This window comes from Scatophagus argus, chromosome 18, assembly GCF_020382885.2.
Source record: "Scatophagus argus isolate fScaArg1 chromosome 18, fScaArg1.pri, whole genome shotgun sequence".
Taxonomy (NCBI): domain Eukaryota; kingdom Metazoa; phylum Chordata; class Actinopteri; family Scatophagidae; genus Scatophagus; species Scatophagus argus.
Genome location: NC_058510.1, coordinates 5539834 through 5556219, shown reverse-complemented (window position 1 = coordinate 5556219; position 16386 = coordinate 5539834). Strand labels below are relative to the sequence as shown.

At 42.8% G+C, this 16386-nt stretch overlaps 2 protein-coding genes across 7 annotated transcripts in view; both read right to left on the bottom strand.

Moving 5' to 3' along the window:
* Positions 1–7288, bottom strand: part of ncoa2 (nuclear receptor coactivator 2) — a 53128-nt gene extending 45840 nt beyond the window's left edge. For 4 of the 6 annotated variants that reach the window (XM_046370757.1, XM_046370765.1, XM_046370760.1 and 1 more), the window contains exon 1: positions 6904–7127. The gene's annotated coding sequence lies outside the window, so the exon portion shown is untranslated. Of the gene's footprint in view, positions 1–6331; positions 6879–6903; positions 7128–7154 lie in introns of those variants that run through there. The other 2 variants (XM_046370762.1, XM_046370759.1) reach the window with 2 other exon arrangements.
* A 1538-nt stretch (positions 7289–8826) lies between these two features.
* Positions 8827–15586, bottom strand: tram1 (translocation associated membrane protein 1). Its single transcript, XM_046371688.1, has 11 exons — positions 15281–15586; positions 13730–13793; positions 12587–12705; positions 12388–12504; positions 12248–12306; positions 11997–12081; positions 11705–11775; positions 11449–11553; positions 11185–11328; positions 10400–10551; positions 8827–10217 (listed from the first exon to the last, which is right to left on the bottom strand). The coding sequence occupies exons 1-11, from the start codon at positions 15401–15403 to the stop codon at positions 10147–10149; spliced, it is 1110 nt and encodes a 369-aa protein (XP_046227644.1). The 5' UTR covers positions 15404–15586; the 3' UTR covers positions 8827–10146.
* Between the last annotated feature and the right edge of the window lie 800 nt (positions 15587–16386).

The following is a 16386-nucleotide window of genomic DNA, read 5'->3' as shown; positions in this document are numbered from 1 at the left end:
CATGAAGTACATGTTCTTTATCAATTACACTGGGGAAAGGTGGAAGATGTTTTCTTCTCTGCCCCACATTAAAAAGGTCAAGCCTGATTTTATGTAATTACTATCAACAGGTCATATAAAAACTAAACCACAACAATCCATTCATCTTACAAGCAAACAATGTCTTCTCAATCAAAAGCCTTACATGGCTTTTGTCTCTGGTCCACACTGTAAAGCTCTACTGTTATCCAAAAAACAAATGAGTGGTGAAATATTCCTTCATCACAACCAAAACAGCAGGTGCAGTGTATTTCTCTCAGCTGCTCCTTCTTGAAAAACAGAGTTAACTCTGAACCTTAATGTTTGCATGCTGTAAGCATCTGAAACATAATCTATAAAAAGACAAAGCTGCATTTTGTGCAAATGGATCTGGAGATCTGACAATCTTAATGTGTCTGACTCATCAATGAAGGAAAACTCATTTGGATGTTTTCTACTGTCGCTCAAAGTCTCTCTTGTTTCTTGTTGGTCTCTAATTACCTGTCACAGATTCACAACATCCTCCAGTTTTCTTTTTTTGAAGTAAGCAAAAAGTAAATAAGCAATATCTTTAAGCTTACAACTTCTCAAATGTGGGGAAACAATTGGTACACTGTTCTATGTCACTGTACAACACTTAATGAAGAGCTGATTCACATGCAAGCCGCGCTCACCTACTCATATCGGTCGTTTCACTCACCGTTTATGGTTCATCGTGGGAGTTAACGGGGCGTGATACGAGGCTCATGAACCTGTGCAGCATTTTATGTTCCCAGCAATTAATAAAAGGAAAACAAGTACTTCAACTGATGGCTCTGTGCTCAATTTAGTCATAATAACGTACAGCTTACCTGCACTGTACAGTACGGATAGAAATGGACTAGCTAGACTAGACTAGCTAAGGAGATTCCCAACCTTGCAGAAAACAGTAAAGAAAAGCAAGCAAAACCATATTATAGGTCACTGAAGGAACACTGCTGAGTCAGCAGAGAAAGAGAGAGTGAGAGAGAGAGAGAGACAGAGAGAATGAGACAGGGAGAGAGGGAAAGAGAAATCATGCTGGTCAGAGTTTGACCCTGACAATGTGTACAGAAATGAAAAGCCTGAAACTGAATCCCCACATTCCTCTGGCTTTATGACGAGCGAGTGAGAAATGCTGCTGCTCTGCACATGTCATTCCACGCTACCTGAGCCTGGCCTGCGATGGTGGCGAACGAGCGTCGTTCACCTCCATTCCAGAACAACACTGTATACTAGATTTTCTCTGAGCCGATTCACGCTGCATATTTTTGGACCACCCACCCAACTCCAGCAGGCAGCTTGCTCAATCCAAGTTTTCTCTCCCTCCCTCGATGCCAAGGATTCCACCCGGGGCAGTGGGAAAGATGCCAACCACATGCTAGCCTAGCACCCAGTGCCACAAACACATTGTGGCAGAGGGATAGCAATTCACTCACACAAATTGAGACTTCAACGCACACTCCCTAACCTTTATATACAACACTATTCTTCCAAGCAAAAAATATTGTCTCACACTGTTATGATCCACCTTTTCTGTTGCTTGGAGTTTTTATGTTTTTATCCCTTTTTATGAAGTACTTACAAGCGCCAGCTTTGAATAAATACCTTTTTAATAGTAGATTTTATCATATTCTCAGTTCAGTGATAACTGTGTAAAGAGCAATGGAAGCCCAGATGCTCTAAAAAATAAAAGGGAGGTACTTACAATACATATTCAATCAGCATCAGTCAGTATGTCTACTGTACTGGACAGCTAAGCAATACTGGCCTCACGACGAAAGGGGAAACAGCTGCAGAGGCACTGTCACATCGTCATGTGACCTTTGCTGCTGCCTCTGTTCAAGCCAAACTGGTTGAGGGCACCTTCTTAGCGATGAGCAGCAGACACCACAATATCATTTAGCTTGGGAGATCAATATGCACTTTGCAGTAGCTGACCTACATAAGTGGAGGAGTGTGGACTGATGAAATCATTGAACTGCCTGTGAGCCTCAAGATCCTCTGAGCCCTTGGTGGAGTCTCCATGGGAGTGGGAGCATAGCCTGTGGTGTGGTGTGGTGTTACAAATCCCTGTTTTAAAAGCACAGTAGACTGAAACAACTAGCGATATCATTCTAATGTGCACTGACTGCCACAGGCAATTACCCCAGCTGAAAAGTGATCACAGACAAGCCAGGGACAGGTCAACATTGCATTTGTTTGCCAACACAGAGCTTAAATGTTACTTTTGAGAGGTGTACTCTAACGCAGCTTATCATCACAGACTGGATTTATTGATAGCCAAACACTGGGCAGGCAAAATAAATGTGCAAAGTTGTCCAAGAGCCAATTTGGGATCAATTGCTGGGCTTGGGTATTATCAGAAAACAACTGTCCTCCTCCTCCTCTTGTTGATCCGAAGCAAACACAGTAAGTCTCTTCATTGTTGAATCTTCAACACTTTAATGACAAGCAAAGCGTTATCTGGATAACACACAGAATCAATTAAACCAAAAAGGATCCTGTGCAGGCTGTTGTTAACAAGACAGGACCTACTCTCAGCACAGACAGATGGGTTGGCTTATTTGAGGTCAGCTAAACAACACAATAACAACATGCCTTGAAGCACAGAGGGAGTAAATACTCCTCCTCTTCCATGTAAAAGCCCTCTCAGCTTTCCATCAACCATCTCCTCCTCTCTTTAGACGCCCCCCCCCCCCCAACCTCTCTCCCTCTGCTGCAAAAACCTGGCCATTTCCCCACAGCTCATCCCTCACGCCCACCAAGGACCTGTCACACTGCTGTTTCCATGACAGCACAAACGCAGAGACGGCAGGGTGAGATGCCCAGCGAGACGAGGCAAACAGATAGCAGGGGGAGCAGTGCATCATGTCAAGAATACACTGTGGACCTTATACAGCATGTGATGGACAGATAACACAATGTAGTCCGATCCGTCACATCTAAACTTGACTAGAAGCCACATGGATTCTTGTGTTTGTTTTGATCTATCTTATTGGAAAACCAAAGTCTATCTTTCAGTTTAGTCTAAACTGTTTAAGGTCCTTTATTAAGATCAAAGCAAAATGTAGATGAGGGAAAATCGTAATACTAGTGATCTTTAACTAGTCTGGTCAGAATAGTTCTTGTGGTTTCCTGCCAGTCTCTCTGTACTGGATGTTTGCATTTGGCACTGCTTTTAAACAGGAGCCCAGGAGTACACATTAAAGAGCGTGTGTGAGACAGAACGGTATGGTGTTGTTCAAAAGCTGCTCGTACTAAGTGGCAGAGACGGGGATGTCATTTTCCGACCTGGATTAAACGAGTAAACTTAATGTTGTTAGCAAGGAGAAATGAGTGGAAATGAGGAGCCGTATAGTTAACTAATAAAATGTTGAGACATGTTTAAAAGGGAATTATGTCATGATTTAAAAGTGTTCCACACACTGTGTAGGTGTCGTCATACATCTTCAGCTTTAACATGATAAGTGCAGTGTCCATTCAACAAGTGCCTGTTCAGAAGAGGCCGACTGCTTGGCCTCTTGTATGCCTGCATGCAACTTTCCCAAGAACCACGCACACAAAGTCCTTCTCGTTCAACACTGACCGCACAGGGTCATCAAAGTTTTAACATTTAACCTCAAATTAGCTGATGCCTCTTTAGGTCAAGAGGGAGCAGCAAACTGACATGATGATGACTAACACAAGAATTTGTGTAGAATGGAGTTGCGCAAGGGGTAGGTTTCCAGTTTTGCCGGTCTGGTGTATCGGCTACAACTGGATGCTTCTACAGTGAAACGCACAGGACTGTGCTGTGGAAACCCCAGTGATTTGAAATCCAGGTACAGCCATCTTTTCTCAAGTTGTGCTAGGACAAAGTCTTATTTCTGTTATTATTGCAATGTACAACCTTTGAACAGGAAAAGAAAAGCCTCTAGGCTGCCTTATCCAAACAGGAAGAAACGCCAGCATTACCTGTCCATTATGAAGTTATTGTCATTACCACAGGTGTGTACACCTATTTCCCTGTAGTATGCAATTCATGTACTATGCTCAGGTTTCAGACATACCAAAACCCTTAACTGAAACACTGTTATGACATCCTAAATATCATTTTCATAAGGAATTTCAGACACCGTCAGTGATGGGATGAATGTTGGCTAACACTAGTAAAAATGCTCAGCCAACATCACCCAAGACAGTGAAAAAAATTGCAGTTATCTCCAACAACTAATCCAACCCGCTAATTAATTGCATAATGATGCTGATGAAGCAGCCTGGCAGGAGGACAACGCTCGCTGCAAGAGTGGGATTCACTTGTAGTGAGGCATGAAACTCACCACAAATGTCTCCTCTCTCACCTTTGTTCTTACAGAAGAATAAAATAAGAAACAGTGAAATGATGATGGTATATACCTGTACTGTGCTTTGCCTCAGCAACTGCCTGCATTGTGCTCCACGCTGTGCCTCACGGTCACTGAGGTTTAAACTTCTTATCATGTGAAGGCAGCTTTAGGCGAACAGTGACAGACAACTGCCCAAGAACTGGCAGCGTATGCTACAAAACAAGGGTCAACGATTACTGTATCACTCAGGTGACTCAACAAAGAAACCTATCACGGGGCAAAAGTCAGTGATTACAGGAGGTCTGTGAGATTGTGAGGAAAATACTGGTTTGTTGTATGGAATTATGGGCACACAGTGAACATGGGAGAGGCAACCAAAATGATCTGAATAGCAACGTAGAAAGATGGGTTTGTGTGAAAGAAATAACAGGACTGGGTGAAGCCCAGGCTGAGAGGGGACTACCAGCAGGCAAGAAACCAAGGGGTGAATGTAGAGATTGTTTCCAAATCATGTGACAAGCTGAGCATTACTGTCACACACACCTGTTGCTATAGCTGTAGTTTACAACGTGTTCAGGCAGAGAACTACTCTAGGTGAGACCCATTATGCGCACTGTGCCAAGGCAGTGTGAGAAAACCTCTCATCAGTTATCCTTGTGTAAACATCCACATACTTGCAATACAAGCTTGCATAAATTTCTGGACCGTCCTCATCCCGACATTCATTCTTCTGCAGTGTACAGTCAAAACAACATGACTGTTACTGATTAAGGTGAGCCGAGCAAAAAATGAAACAACAGGAGCAGTCATTTAGTTTAAATCCATCTATACAAGGCTCCATTTTTTTTTTGCACATGCAGACATCACATGCATCCCCACACATGCTCAAAATTAAAATCCAGTCAGTTTAGGACATTTTACTTCTTTACTTGTATTGTCTTTCAAGGGCAAAACTGATTATCCACAAAAATAAATACTTGTAGGGATGACTGTTTCGGTTCAAGTTAAAAAGTCAATAAATGTAGGCCATATGCCTCGGAGATATAACGTTACTCAGGCTGGCAAGAGACATTTTTGAGTCGTTAGACACCACGCATGCATCCTGGTCTTTAAACTCATCAATGCACATATGCTCCAGCCATTTTCGCCTCATGCAAACGCTGTTTCTTTTCACCTTCGTGGGAACTTACTTTGCGTATGCCTAATGGTAGATCTGACTGAAATCCATCACAACACATCTGCACGAACCCCCTGAAGCTGCAACCGCAGGTGGACAACATGTCATGCTAAATCTTGTGACCCGAGTAGTGTGCACCATCAGGTGGGCAGCGTGATGCAACAGAAACTGCTCAACTGGTTCCACAGGATGCGTTCCTCCAGCATTACTGTCAGGGCCATTGACAACCACTGAAATGGCACAAGCTGTCTGAGTGTGTAGTCCCGAATCAGTCAAGCAAGAGAGCCCTTAAAAGGAGTGCAGTGTACTATCAACACAGGCACAACAGAGCAACACGCAAGCGACATCACCACACACCGCATGCGTGCTTCACGTTTTCAGAAAGCATCTTCTGTATTCAGAGTCATGCCTTTTGTTACCTCTCCGCGATAAAGTGAATCACTCGTTACTGTCTTGCCACGTAATTATTTTAAATGTAGTTTCAAGTGTTTTTGTCAAGACTTTTCCCTCTTCCGACCTCGAGCGAAGAGCCGTAGCCCGGGTTTCTAGTGTGTAGCTCAGTCCACGGACAACTTTCAACATACAACTGTCAAACGTTTGAAGCTACCGATTTAAGCGACAAAAGTGCTCACGTTCTAGCTTGGCTGGTAACTAGCATATTAATGGAGCACCTCGACAAGGCATAGTAACGCCAGCCAAACACAAGAGAAACATTAGTTCAGCAAAAAAATAAATAAATACATGAGAATGCCCCCTGCACCTTGAACAAATAGAGATTTTTCCTACTTACCTATCGCAGCAAGTACTACGGAGGCATGGTTAATAGCACAGCGAGGTTAACGTTAACTGCCCGCTCAAACAACTGTCCTGACTCTCTCGTATATTCTGACAACGTTCACCCAACCACACTAGCCCGCAGCTAAACAGCTAGCATGCTAACGACGTTCCTGCTGTGTGCTACTGGCGAACTTAGTCCGGTGTTGTATGCACGGTCACCCGCTCACTCAGCACAAAAAAACAATGACATATCAAAGTATTGTGCACGCTAGCCCGCGCTTTACATCGAACGTAAAGGTGACCATACCGCCACCAATTAAAAACGGCTGACAAACGTTGCAATAACTCGCTTGCAAGCTCGCTAACTGCGCCGTCTGTTTGAGTTTGCTGCAGAAAAACACTACCGACACAGGCAGCGGACTTAGCCGAAAAGCTAACGCTTGCGAGTAAGCTAACGCCGAAGCGAGAGCCCGTGCCAGACAGACACACAACCGAGATTGAAGACCTCGCGTTGTATCGTGAATTTCACGACGAAAACACCACGTCCCATCTCAACAATGAGCACCAACACGTGTGGCTACTTACGGTTTAATACTTTCGGCTGTGTCCTCGCTGTTAAATTCCGTTTCTCAGGCGCAGCTCTGACCTTCGCGGTAGTGAAACAACATTTCTGCTGGCTAACTGTGCCGCCATGTTACTCCTGCTGTGCAAACCAATGCTGAGTGTTTATCTGGTTGGTAGCTGCTATCCTCCCCCACACCAAACCACATCACGGGGCTCCAGCAGTATCAACTCAGTTACCGCCGGGGTTCGTGAGCAACACTACGGCGATTTACCTGTTTGGCCGAGAGGGTACTTGCTATGTGACAGAACAGCATTAAAAGACGACATTAGACCTGGCAACCACTTAGCATTAGTTAAAAACACCACCGTGTCAGTAGCTAATGTTTAAATGTGGCCTATGTTAGGGTCGTGGTTAAAAAGGTGGGCAAACTACAGTACGACCCCTCCACCTTCCCAACTTAGGTTTTTTTAATATAAGAAAAAAGAAGTGTATTACATGGCACACCGGTACACCTCCACTTGTCGGAATACTGCTTACCAAGATGAATGTAGATTTAAGGTCATAAAGATTTATGTCAGCCTATAAAAGGATGGTTGTAAGCGCCGTGCCGCAAATAAAAAAGGCTGGTAAAAGGAATGTAGTTTGTGTTCCCCTTCATCCCACACACTAAAGTTAAATTTCAGTCTAGCCTTGTTAATTTTAAGATGCCACACTTGCTGTAACACTTATCAGTCACAGTAACCGTGATGAGAAAAATGTGTATCTGCACGGGCAAGATTTTTCCGGTGTAATTTGTTATATTAAGAAATAACAAAAATGTGTTAAAACACAAGCGGAAAACAGTAAAGGCAGGCTTTGGAAAGCTCATAAAATGAGTGTGTCCTACTTCTGTAGCCACCTTGATTTACAATGTGGTCTACGAGCCATCGATCACAAGCGAGCAGGCGTTTTCTTTGGATTAAAACTTGTGCAACACCGCCACCATGCGGCGGACAAGGCAAATATCAACAGGGCGCTTTAGCGAACATGAGTGCAGAGAGGAGAGAGCAGAAATTGTATGGGCAGATCCAACCTTTTGTTTGGGTTTTTCTCGCAATGGACTTTTTAATTTCATACGTGCCACTGTGATTCCTTTGAATCAGGGCCACAGCTACCAATAAGAGCCCTGAGCTCGTCCTCTGTATTTTCTGAAGTCAGCTAATTTCAGTGTTTGTATACTGAATGTGTACATTTGACATCAGACCAACACAGTAGTAAACAACTAAAAGCTTGTCTTACTTATTTTCATTCCATGCTTTGAAACATCATGCACACCTTATGTTGGGATATAAAATTTGTCCTTTTTTAAAAACACATATATAATATAATTAACCCACATAATTAAAACATTTTAGAGACTTTCTTTCTGGGCCTTTCTCTTCTGAGAGTGGTGAGGGGTGGGTCTGGGGGACTTCACTAGGCCTACTTCTAACATCCTGGCTGTGGCCCACCTTCTAGGGTATTGAATAATACTAAAATTGAACTTTTCTTTGCAATGTCTGTGACCTAGTTTGGGAGCCACTGCACTGACATGCCATATATACACCACACCTCCACTGTGTCGCTATTTAGTTTGTTACTTGGAGAAAAGTTAATATGGTCTAAGGATAGATGATGTCATCGGCTGTACATACTGTGAAGCCCCTTGAGGCACATTTGTGATACTGGGGCTGTACAAGTTAAAATTGACTACTGTTAGTGGTGCAAAAATAATAACCCCGAGAGCTCCTCTTTCAATAAAACTTTTTATTCTTATGTAGGATAGATAAACCCTCAGGGTGAGTAGAGAAAACCACATAAACTGCTGATGATATACTGCCAGAGACAACCATGACTCACTACCATGTTCCTAAAATTAGTTAATGGGTTTATTCTCAACAATAAGCCAGCGTTACCTTGGTGACTGCACTCCATAGCTTTGTAGATTTATTTTATGGCATGTGAGTAAAAGGCATATATCAACAGTCAGTCTCATTTGGCACAGTCAATAGTGGGTAAGGGAGAAAAACAGCAAAACAACAAAATGTATTTTTTTTTCTTCTTTTCCAGTCCGTACTTTTACCACAAATCTTGCAGACATTTTTAATGGCAGTAATATGTAAGATCCATCAAATACTTACACGTCAAATAAAGAGGAACCATACGAGATAGTGATTCAGTGATGCTTGCCAAAGGGACGTTTTGCCTGATTTCCATCTCTTATAAAGTTATTTCATACCTCTCAAAATTGAAACACAGAATGTGTTCATTTATTAACAATATTTTAGGCAGAACTGCTGCACAGAAAGCATAATGACACTGCAAGGAACACGTTCTGTTACGACTTAAAAGCTGCCCTGAACTCTAATAATTAATGCTACATCAGGTCACAGGGGAGTTCTGCATAATACTGTGAATCTCCTTACAGTATTACAGAGTGATATCTCCTAAGTTGCTTTTATACCATCTTCCCTATTCTATCCATGAGTGGATATGGAAAACTTCCAGCTTTAACTTGGCTTTCCATCATTTGCCCATCTAACAACATCGTGTGGTGTGAATTCGAAACAGTCTGGGGGATGTGAACCCAGTCGGGCCTTAAAGATGGAGATTATCACCGGACAAGGGTGTCACTCATGGAAAAAAAATGGGAGATGTTTAAGGAAATTCATAACCTCCATAAAATGTTTACAAAAATCCCTCAAAAGTGGGACAGGAGTCAGTGGTGAAGAAGAGGAGCTGGAGCAGCAGTTACAAATACAAGACAAGGGAACAAAAACAAGCAAAGTAAAACACAAGCTGGAACACACAGGATTTCAGAAAAAAACAAAAAAAAGCACAGTATGACCTGACTTGGGAGAAACACTGAACACTGAAGTCATCATTCCTGATATTGTAAAATTCCACACCCTGTACAAAAACAATCCGTATCAATAGGCACTTCTTAAATAAGGTCTTTTTGTCGTGGTTTATTTTTGAATTTGCTTTCTTTTTTCCATTCGAAACGGCACAGCAGAGCAATGATTCTTAAATCAAGGCGTGCTGGGCGGCTGGCAGCAGGTAAAGCTTAAATGCATTCTGGCCCTGGAAGTCCAGCAGGGTGGTCAGTCCTGTGCGGCAGCTGAAAATGCACATCATGGTGACTGAGCTGGAAGAAGTGTTTGGTTTTTTTCTTGGGGGAGGTGGGGGGACGAGTTGCTGGGGTTCCTTTGAGAAGGCCGTGATGGGGGGTTGAGGGGCTGTATTTACGATGACTTCTCCTTTCTTGCTCTTGGTGAATCGGCTCCGTGGGAGTTCACTCCGTTTACTCCATTGGCTAAAAACAAAAAGGACACATCCAAATTAGTTACATTTCACTAATTAAATTGTTTAGTGCATGCAAGTTTGGACGTCACTTCATGTAACATTATGAGTCTTATGTTAAAGGTTTCCTGCGTTTTAGTGCTTGGGGAAAGGTTCAGCGCTTTGCAGAAAAAGAACTTAGTGCTCGTTGCTCACTTTTGTCTTTCTTCGATTTGCTCTTGGATGGAACTTGTTTCTTTTTCAAGGTCTGAGCTTGGGCATGCTCTCTCCACCGGCGCAGCTGAAAGTTGATAAATTTCCACATCATGAAGGCCTGAGTGAGGCAGATGGCGGCCAGGACAGTTATCCTAATAGAGAAGGGAAACAGTCAGGTCCAAACTCAGACACTCATTCAGAACAGTCCAATGTGTACTTCTATTAAAGCAGAGTTATGCTGTTTTCTTACAACCCTGAGATATGTTTCAGTGAGTGATAGTTTAGTGAGAGCAACTGAAAAGAATTCTCTCCCTTGGCTTGGCATAAGATGTACTGCAGTTGTATTTCATTCTAATTCACTGAAGCTGAAGTGGGTGAACAACCCTCTTCCTCATCTACAGTTGAGTCCTTCCTGTGTTACACGGTGAGTCTAGAAGTGAGTTCCTGTTCCTTTATTGTTGAGTGTCCAAACTGATGTTGATGGATGATCTTTATAATGGCTTTAATTTTTTATTTAAACTCTACTGCAGCTGTGCAGAAAATATATTTAATTTAATTTACTTTATTTGCCATGTGGGAATTAGAATATATTTATATAAAGAAAATGAGCAAATGTCTGAAGTGTGCAGTGCTTGATTTATTTGTGGTTTGATGAATGTTTGAATTTAAAAAGGCCTTCGCTTGCAGATTCTCCGACCAGCATAAATCCACTTTACTTCCATCTAAAGTTTCTAAATATTACTTTAAGATATTGCAGTCCCGCTTTCCTTCTCAGACACACTTACCGAACAAAAAGAATATTAAAGTTTCCCGCAGCCAAATCAAAACCTTGATTCTCAGCTGTGGCGAGGCCAAAGCCCACAGTGAGCACAGACAAGGACAGGATTAGCAGCCGTGCAAGGACAAACAAGACGGCCCATACGGTGAAGCTGGAAGACAAAAGGATGACCGAGATGTCGCGTTCAAGACTTCTCACATCAGTAATTCTTAACGCACGGCATTTAATAAATAAAAATCTGAAATCATTAACCCAGCACGTGCAAACTCACCCCATTTGTCTGTTCTCGTTGCTGAAGTAGATCAGGCGGGACACGTGGAACAGGAGCTCGACAAAGTAGTGCAGCACAAGCAGGACCAAACCCAGACGGTTCAGACTGAAAGACAAAACGAAACATGATCCTCTTTTATTACAACTTTTATTACAACTGATGGGAGCAACACGGGGCAGGGGGTCGGGGGTGTGGGGGCACCACAAACACACAATCACACACATAATTTTAGGCTTTCTTAAATGGCAGTTCTTACTTCAGAATGTAGGCGCCTGCGATGTGGACCAGGTACAGGAAGATGTACACAAGTTGCCGGGGAATATCCTCCTACAAAATAAACACAAAGGATGGGAGGCCAGAAATGCTCAAAATATTTACAGCAGCCCGGCCCTGCACGTAGAATTACAGTAAGAGGAGTATGACTCATTGAAACAATGCAACACAACCACGGAAGTCTAACAGGATATTCCCTCGGGGTCTAAGCACAAACTACAGTACGTCATAGTATTCCAAAATGAATGGTCCACACCACACAAACACACACTTACCTTCTTTGTTTTTTGGAAATACAGTTCTGGGAGAGCGTGTAACCAGTAGCCCAGCTGACAAATAAAGTAGAATTTCATCTGGAATCTGAAAGAGGCCAGGCGTTACAAAATTAAAAGCTTTTAGAAATCAGAGCCCAACTGGAAGCTCTCATAAAATAACTATTAACCAAATGTATGTGACAGGCTTTCTTGTCTATTTAAACTACAAAGAACACCATCACATGACCTCCACACACAACATTACAACTTACGGCATCAGTGTGTGGGGGTAACCCTCCCACAAGGCGACTGGATTGGACAGGAAGTTTTCCTAAGAGCAAAGAAGCATTTTAAATTACAATTATGGACAGTATTGAGGCTTAAAGCAGACTACTTTTTCTCCTGTACGTACAGAAAGCAGGATGCTCGCGCCCCAGCCGAAAGAGAACAAGTAGAAGGCGCTGAGTTGTCCCGACTCGTTGAACTTGCTGTGCTTAGTTTTGGAGAAGTGCTTCTTCCTGTTGATTTTCTGCAAAGATGAACGACAATAAACAACTCAGAACGGTTCGCGGAGACTTAGGTCTGTACACTCATGTGTGAGTCTCACTTACATCCAGCACATACTCCTGGATAATGGCATGCATGATGATGGCCACCAGCATGTAGAAGAAGACAGTGGCCAGGTCCTTGAAGCCATGGTGGAAGTGGTTCACAGGTGTCTCATCTGGGCCTTATGAAGCGCACACACATGTAACACAGAGTCATCACAAGGACCAGGATTTAAAATTTACATATTTAAAGTTTCTTTCATATCCACAGTGTCAGCTGCACCCAGTTCAAATAGCCATGCAGAGTCATTTAAATTCAGTTCGGAAAGGCGATTCATTAGTTTAATAACCTTCAATTAATGAGTTGTAGTGTTTGGATGAGTGAGTCTCCACTGTGCAGTATGATGCCACTTTAATCAGAGTCACTGACTGTCTCAGCACAAACCCTCCTCTGTCTTTCCTAAGTTATATATTATCTATACAGCTTCCAACTTCGTATATGTGCAACGCTGCAAATAATGAGATGGGTTGTAGCAGAGAGACACACAGTTCCCAACAAACTGTTTAAGAAGGCCTGAGCAGAACCACATCATCTAACCAGATAAAGAAATCAATCCAACATTGTAAAAGTCAGCAAAAAGAAAAAAAAAATACAATGCTGTTATTGAATTTGTTCCTCTGCAGAGAGATATAGGTGCAGCAAGGCATTTGCCTAATTTGATACATGCTGTAAATAAGTTACAGGGCTTGGTAAGTGGTAAGGTCTCTCAGATAAGAACTGAATTATGAGCTGGCAGCCTGCAAACCTCCAGCCAGAGTACAAAAGCTCTGAGGTCAAACATTCCTTCAAAAGTATCTGAAGTTGGCAGAGGAATTGTTAACCTTGAAATGAGCAGAACTTGAATTGAGAGGCCTATATTACACCTTAGCCCAAATTCACCCGACACAACCTTGCCACAAGAGAACTTTATAAATCAGGCGGACTAAATTTAGCTCCAAAGGGGGGGAAAAAAGAGCTCTCAAATGGGTTTGTGTAAGGCCATGCAAGTACCGCTCCAGAATCCAAATGAGAGGCTTCCAGCCAGACAGCTCTGAGAACACACTGCATGTTAAAGCCAGAACTTGCTATATTCATTTGAACACATTCACACGCCAGCATCTGTAAGTATGATGGGTCTTACAGTGCCAGTTCAATCCTTAACTTACCATTTGTTGATATGGTGACATTGTACTGGACGGTTATGAAAAGCACTGCAAACTTTGAGGTGATCTGTGGATATGAAAAGGATATTAGGGATAAGAGCCTGCACACGTGTGTACATGTGTCATCTAAAGAAGGATCTGACCAAATATATAATTAAAAACTATAAAATCAGGTTCAAAGGTTTACTTTAAAGTTTATACACACAAAAATTTAGAGTGCTGCACTTAAATATCAAGGATTCCCTGCAAGACAGTGCATATCTGCAAGAACACTGAAGTATCACACTGGTGTTGAAGTCATTGGTTACACAAACATAAGATCATAAGGAATTATGCAATATTAATGTTTATTAAGGAAACAAGAGAGAAGATGTGATATTACGTTCTACCAACTCCTTCATTTGGTGTCTCTTGCTAGAATAATTAATAAATATAAATTGTCTGGCATGTATGTCTGTATTAGGGGTAACATGACTGTCGTGTGATGGGGAATTAAATATGATAAAAACCATTTAAATGCAGTGGAGGAGCAGCGAATGGAGCTGCATGAAGTCAGCAGAACAATAAGGTTAAAATGGGAAGTTGGTTATTCCTCCTTCATAACAAAAGTACCAACAAAATGAAATTAAATACACAAAGAAACGTTAAGTTCGGCTAAAGTCGTTTAAATTGCCATAAATAGCCAACATTTCGAAATTGTTTACGTTTCCATTAAGATACACAAAAAAAACATTGCAACAACTGCTATTACGTGTGTTTTATTTTGTAAGACAGGAACAGGAAGCAGCTGAAACTAGCTCCACATGACACCAATGGCGCCGCTTTTCGCTGAGGATGAAACAAGGTTGAAATAAAACATAAATGTGTGTGAAAGTAGAGCAGCACGGAGCGGTCATGCTGTATGAACGGAGTCCGGTTTGTCAGCCCGCGGCTTCAACGTACGTTTCAGACGCCATTTAGCTCCAAAGACAACTTTCGCTTTAGGTTCAAGTGGTGTTAGTGAGATGACAGCCCTCTCAGTCGATGTATGATTGCCACGTAACACATCTACGCATAAACTAACCATGCCGAGAGCGTTGCACAATCTTGCAAGCACCGAGATCGATGCCCGGCTCCAAATCTGCAACATGACGATATATTTCCATAAACGACGTTGCACATGAGAAACTTTGTGTTTTTATGAACAAACCGCGGGCCCGTGGACGAGTGATTTGAAATATCGATTCCAACATGAGACGCAGCCAGATGGAAACTAGTTCCCACGTCGGTTTCATAAAGACAAAATTGGATTTTGTGAAAACTTAATGACAGGCTACCAGAATGAGCTGCGCTTGAGAAATAAAAAGCAAACGCGGGGAGGCCATCACGAAGAGAAAACTTTCGATCACGAGAGGAAGTAGTGTGAAGAACAGATCAGACAGCCATGTCAGTTTCCACGAGAACAGATGGGGAGTATTCGGCATCTCGCCTGCCAGTGGCCGGTCCACTGCACCGGGGCGAGCATCCCCGCACGACCCACAACGAAAACCCATTCAACATGTGGAGGGGACTTACCTCAAACATCAGCCCGAGAAGGAAAACCATAGCAACACAGGAAACAATATCTGCATGGTTCTGGATGACAAACTCATGGCTCAGCATCGGCGGGTTCTTGTTGGACTTTTTCCGGATCCCCATGTCGACGTGATTCGGCTAAACTTTTTGCCTGAAGCAGCGCAGATCTGGTCGGTTTCTATCAGAAATGATCCTTCTGTGCGAGGACGCTCAAAGCTCCCTCCTGCTTCCTACAAGCAAAGGGCCACACAGCAATTGAATGGCGTGTCACTCTTGTGCTAGTGGGAGGGGTCCATGGGGAGAGAGAGAGTGACGCTGCGCCCAGTGCGCATGCGTCTGACCAAAGAAAACTCTTTATGAACAGGACAGAAACAGCTGGGGCTCTCTATCGCCACCTAGGGGATTGGAGTATAATAGGACACTAATAAGGACTACAGCCCGTTGCCTCCTACTGTACTTTGTCTCAATTCAGGCATGAGATTTCTTTGAGGGAGTTACTGACCCAAACTACAGTCACTCTTTTTCAAGCTGAGAAGGTTGTCCAAGTTTGACAGACGTAATAGTTGGTTAAATCAAGGTTGTAGCTGTGGAATCAGCAAAATTTGGGGGTTGTGCCCCATTCCCAGTATACTGTAGAGTGACCACTCTAAATTAAACAAGGCTGCTTTGACACTTTGGGAATACATTCTCATATCAGTTTTTTTGTACTATAGCTGTCACTGATATGAAGCGACAGCCAGCAGCTGGTGACCTTTGCTTAGCGTGGACTGAAACGAGGAAACAGCCAGTGTAAAACCTGTGGTTTTATAGAGAGGTGTGTAGGCTACTTTTCTCATGCTGTCTGCGACCTCAGGGTGATGATAAGACTTAAGGATGTCACGTCCCTGTTCCAAGAAACGGACCGGCACAAAAATCCCATGTTTTATATCCTTTGTGTTTACCTTACAGATAACAGTGTAAATGTTTCCACATTGCTGAAATCAGAACACTTCAAACTAACTGAAGACGCCACAAGCCAGGCTAATACTTCAAGATACATACACCACTCAGAGCGAGAGGACCAAGGGTTCAGTGTGGACCTCAAGCTCAGTTTTGCCGATCAAAAA

What these genes read in the sequence shown, in the direction of transcription:
- tram1 (XM_046371688.1), bottom strand. Translation starts at nt 15,403, where the DNA reads ATGGGGATCCGGAAAAAGTCCAACAAGAACCCGCCGATGCTGAGCCAT. An exon ending in TACCCCCACACACTGATGCC is followed by an intron (nt 12,082 to 12,247) that starts GTAAGTTGTAAT and finishes GGCCTCTTTCAG; the next exon opens with ATTCCAGATGAAATTCTACT. An exon ending in ATTTCCAAAAAACAAAGAAG is followed by an intron (nt 11,776 to 11,996) that starts GTAAGTGTGTGT and finishes TTTATTTTGTAG; the next exon opens with GAGGATATTCCCCGGCAACT.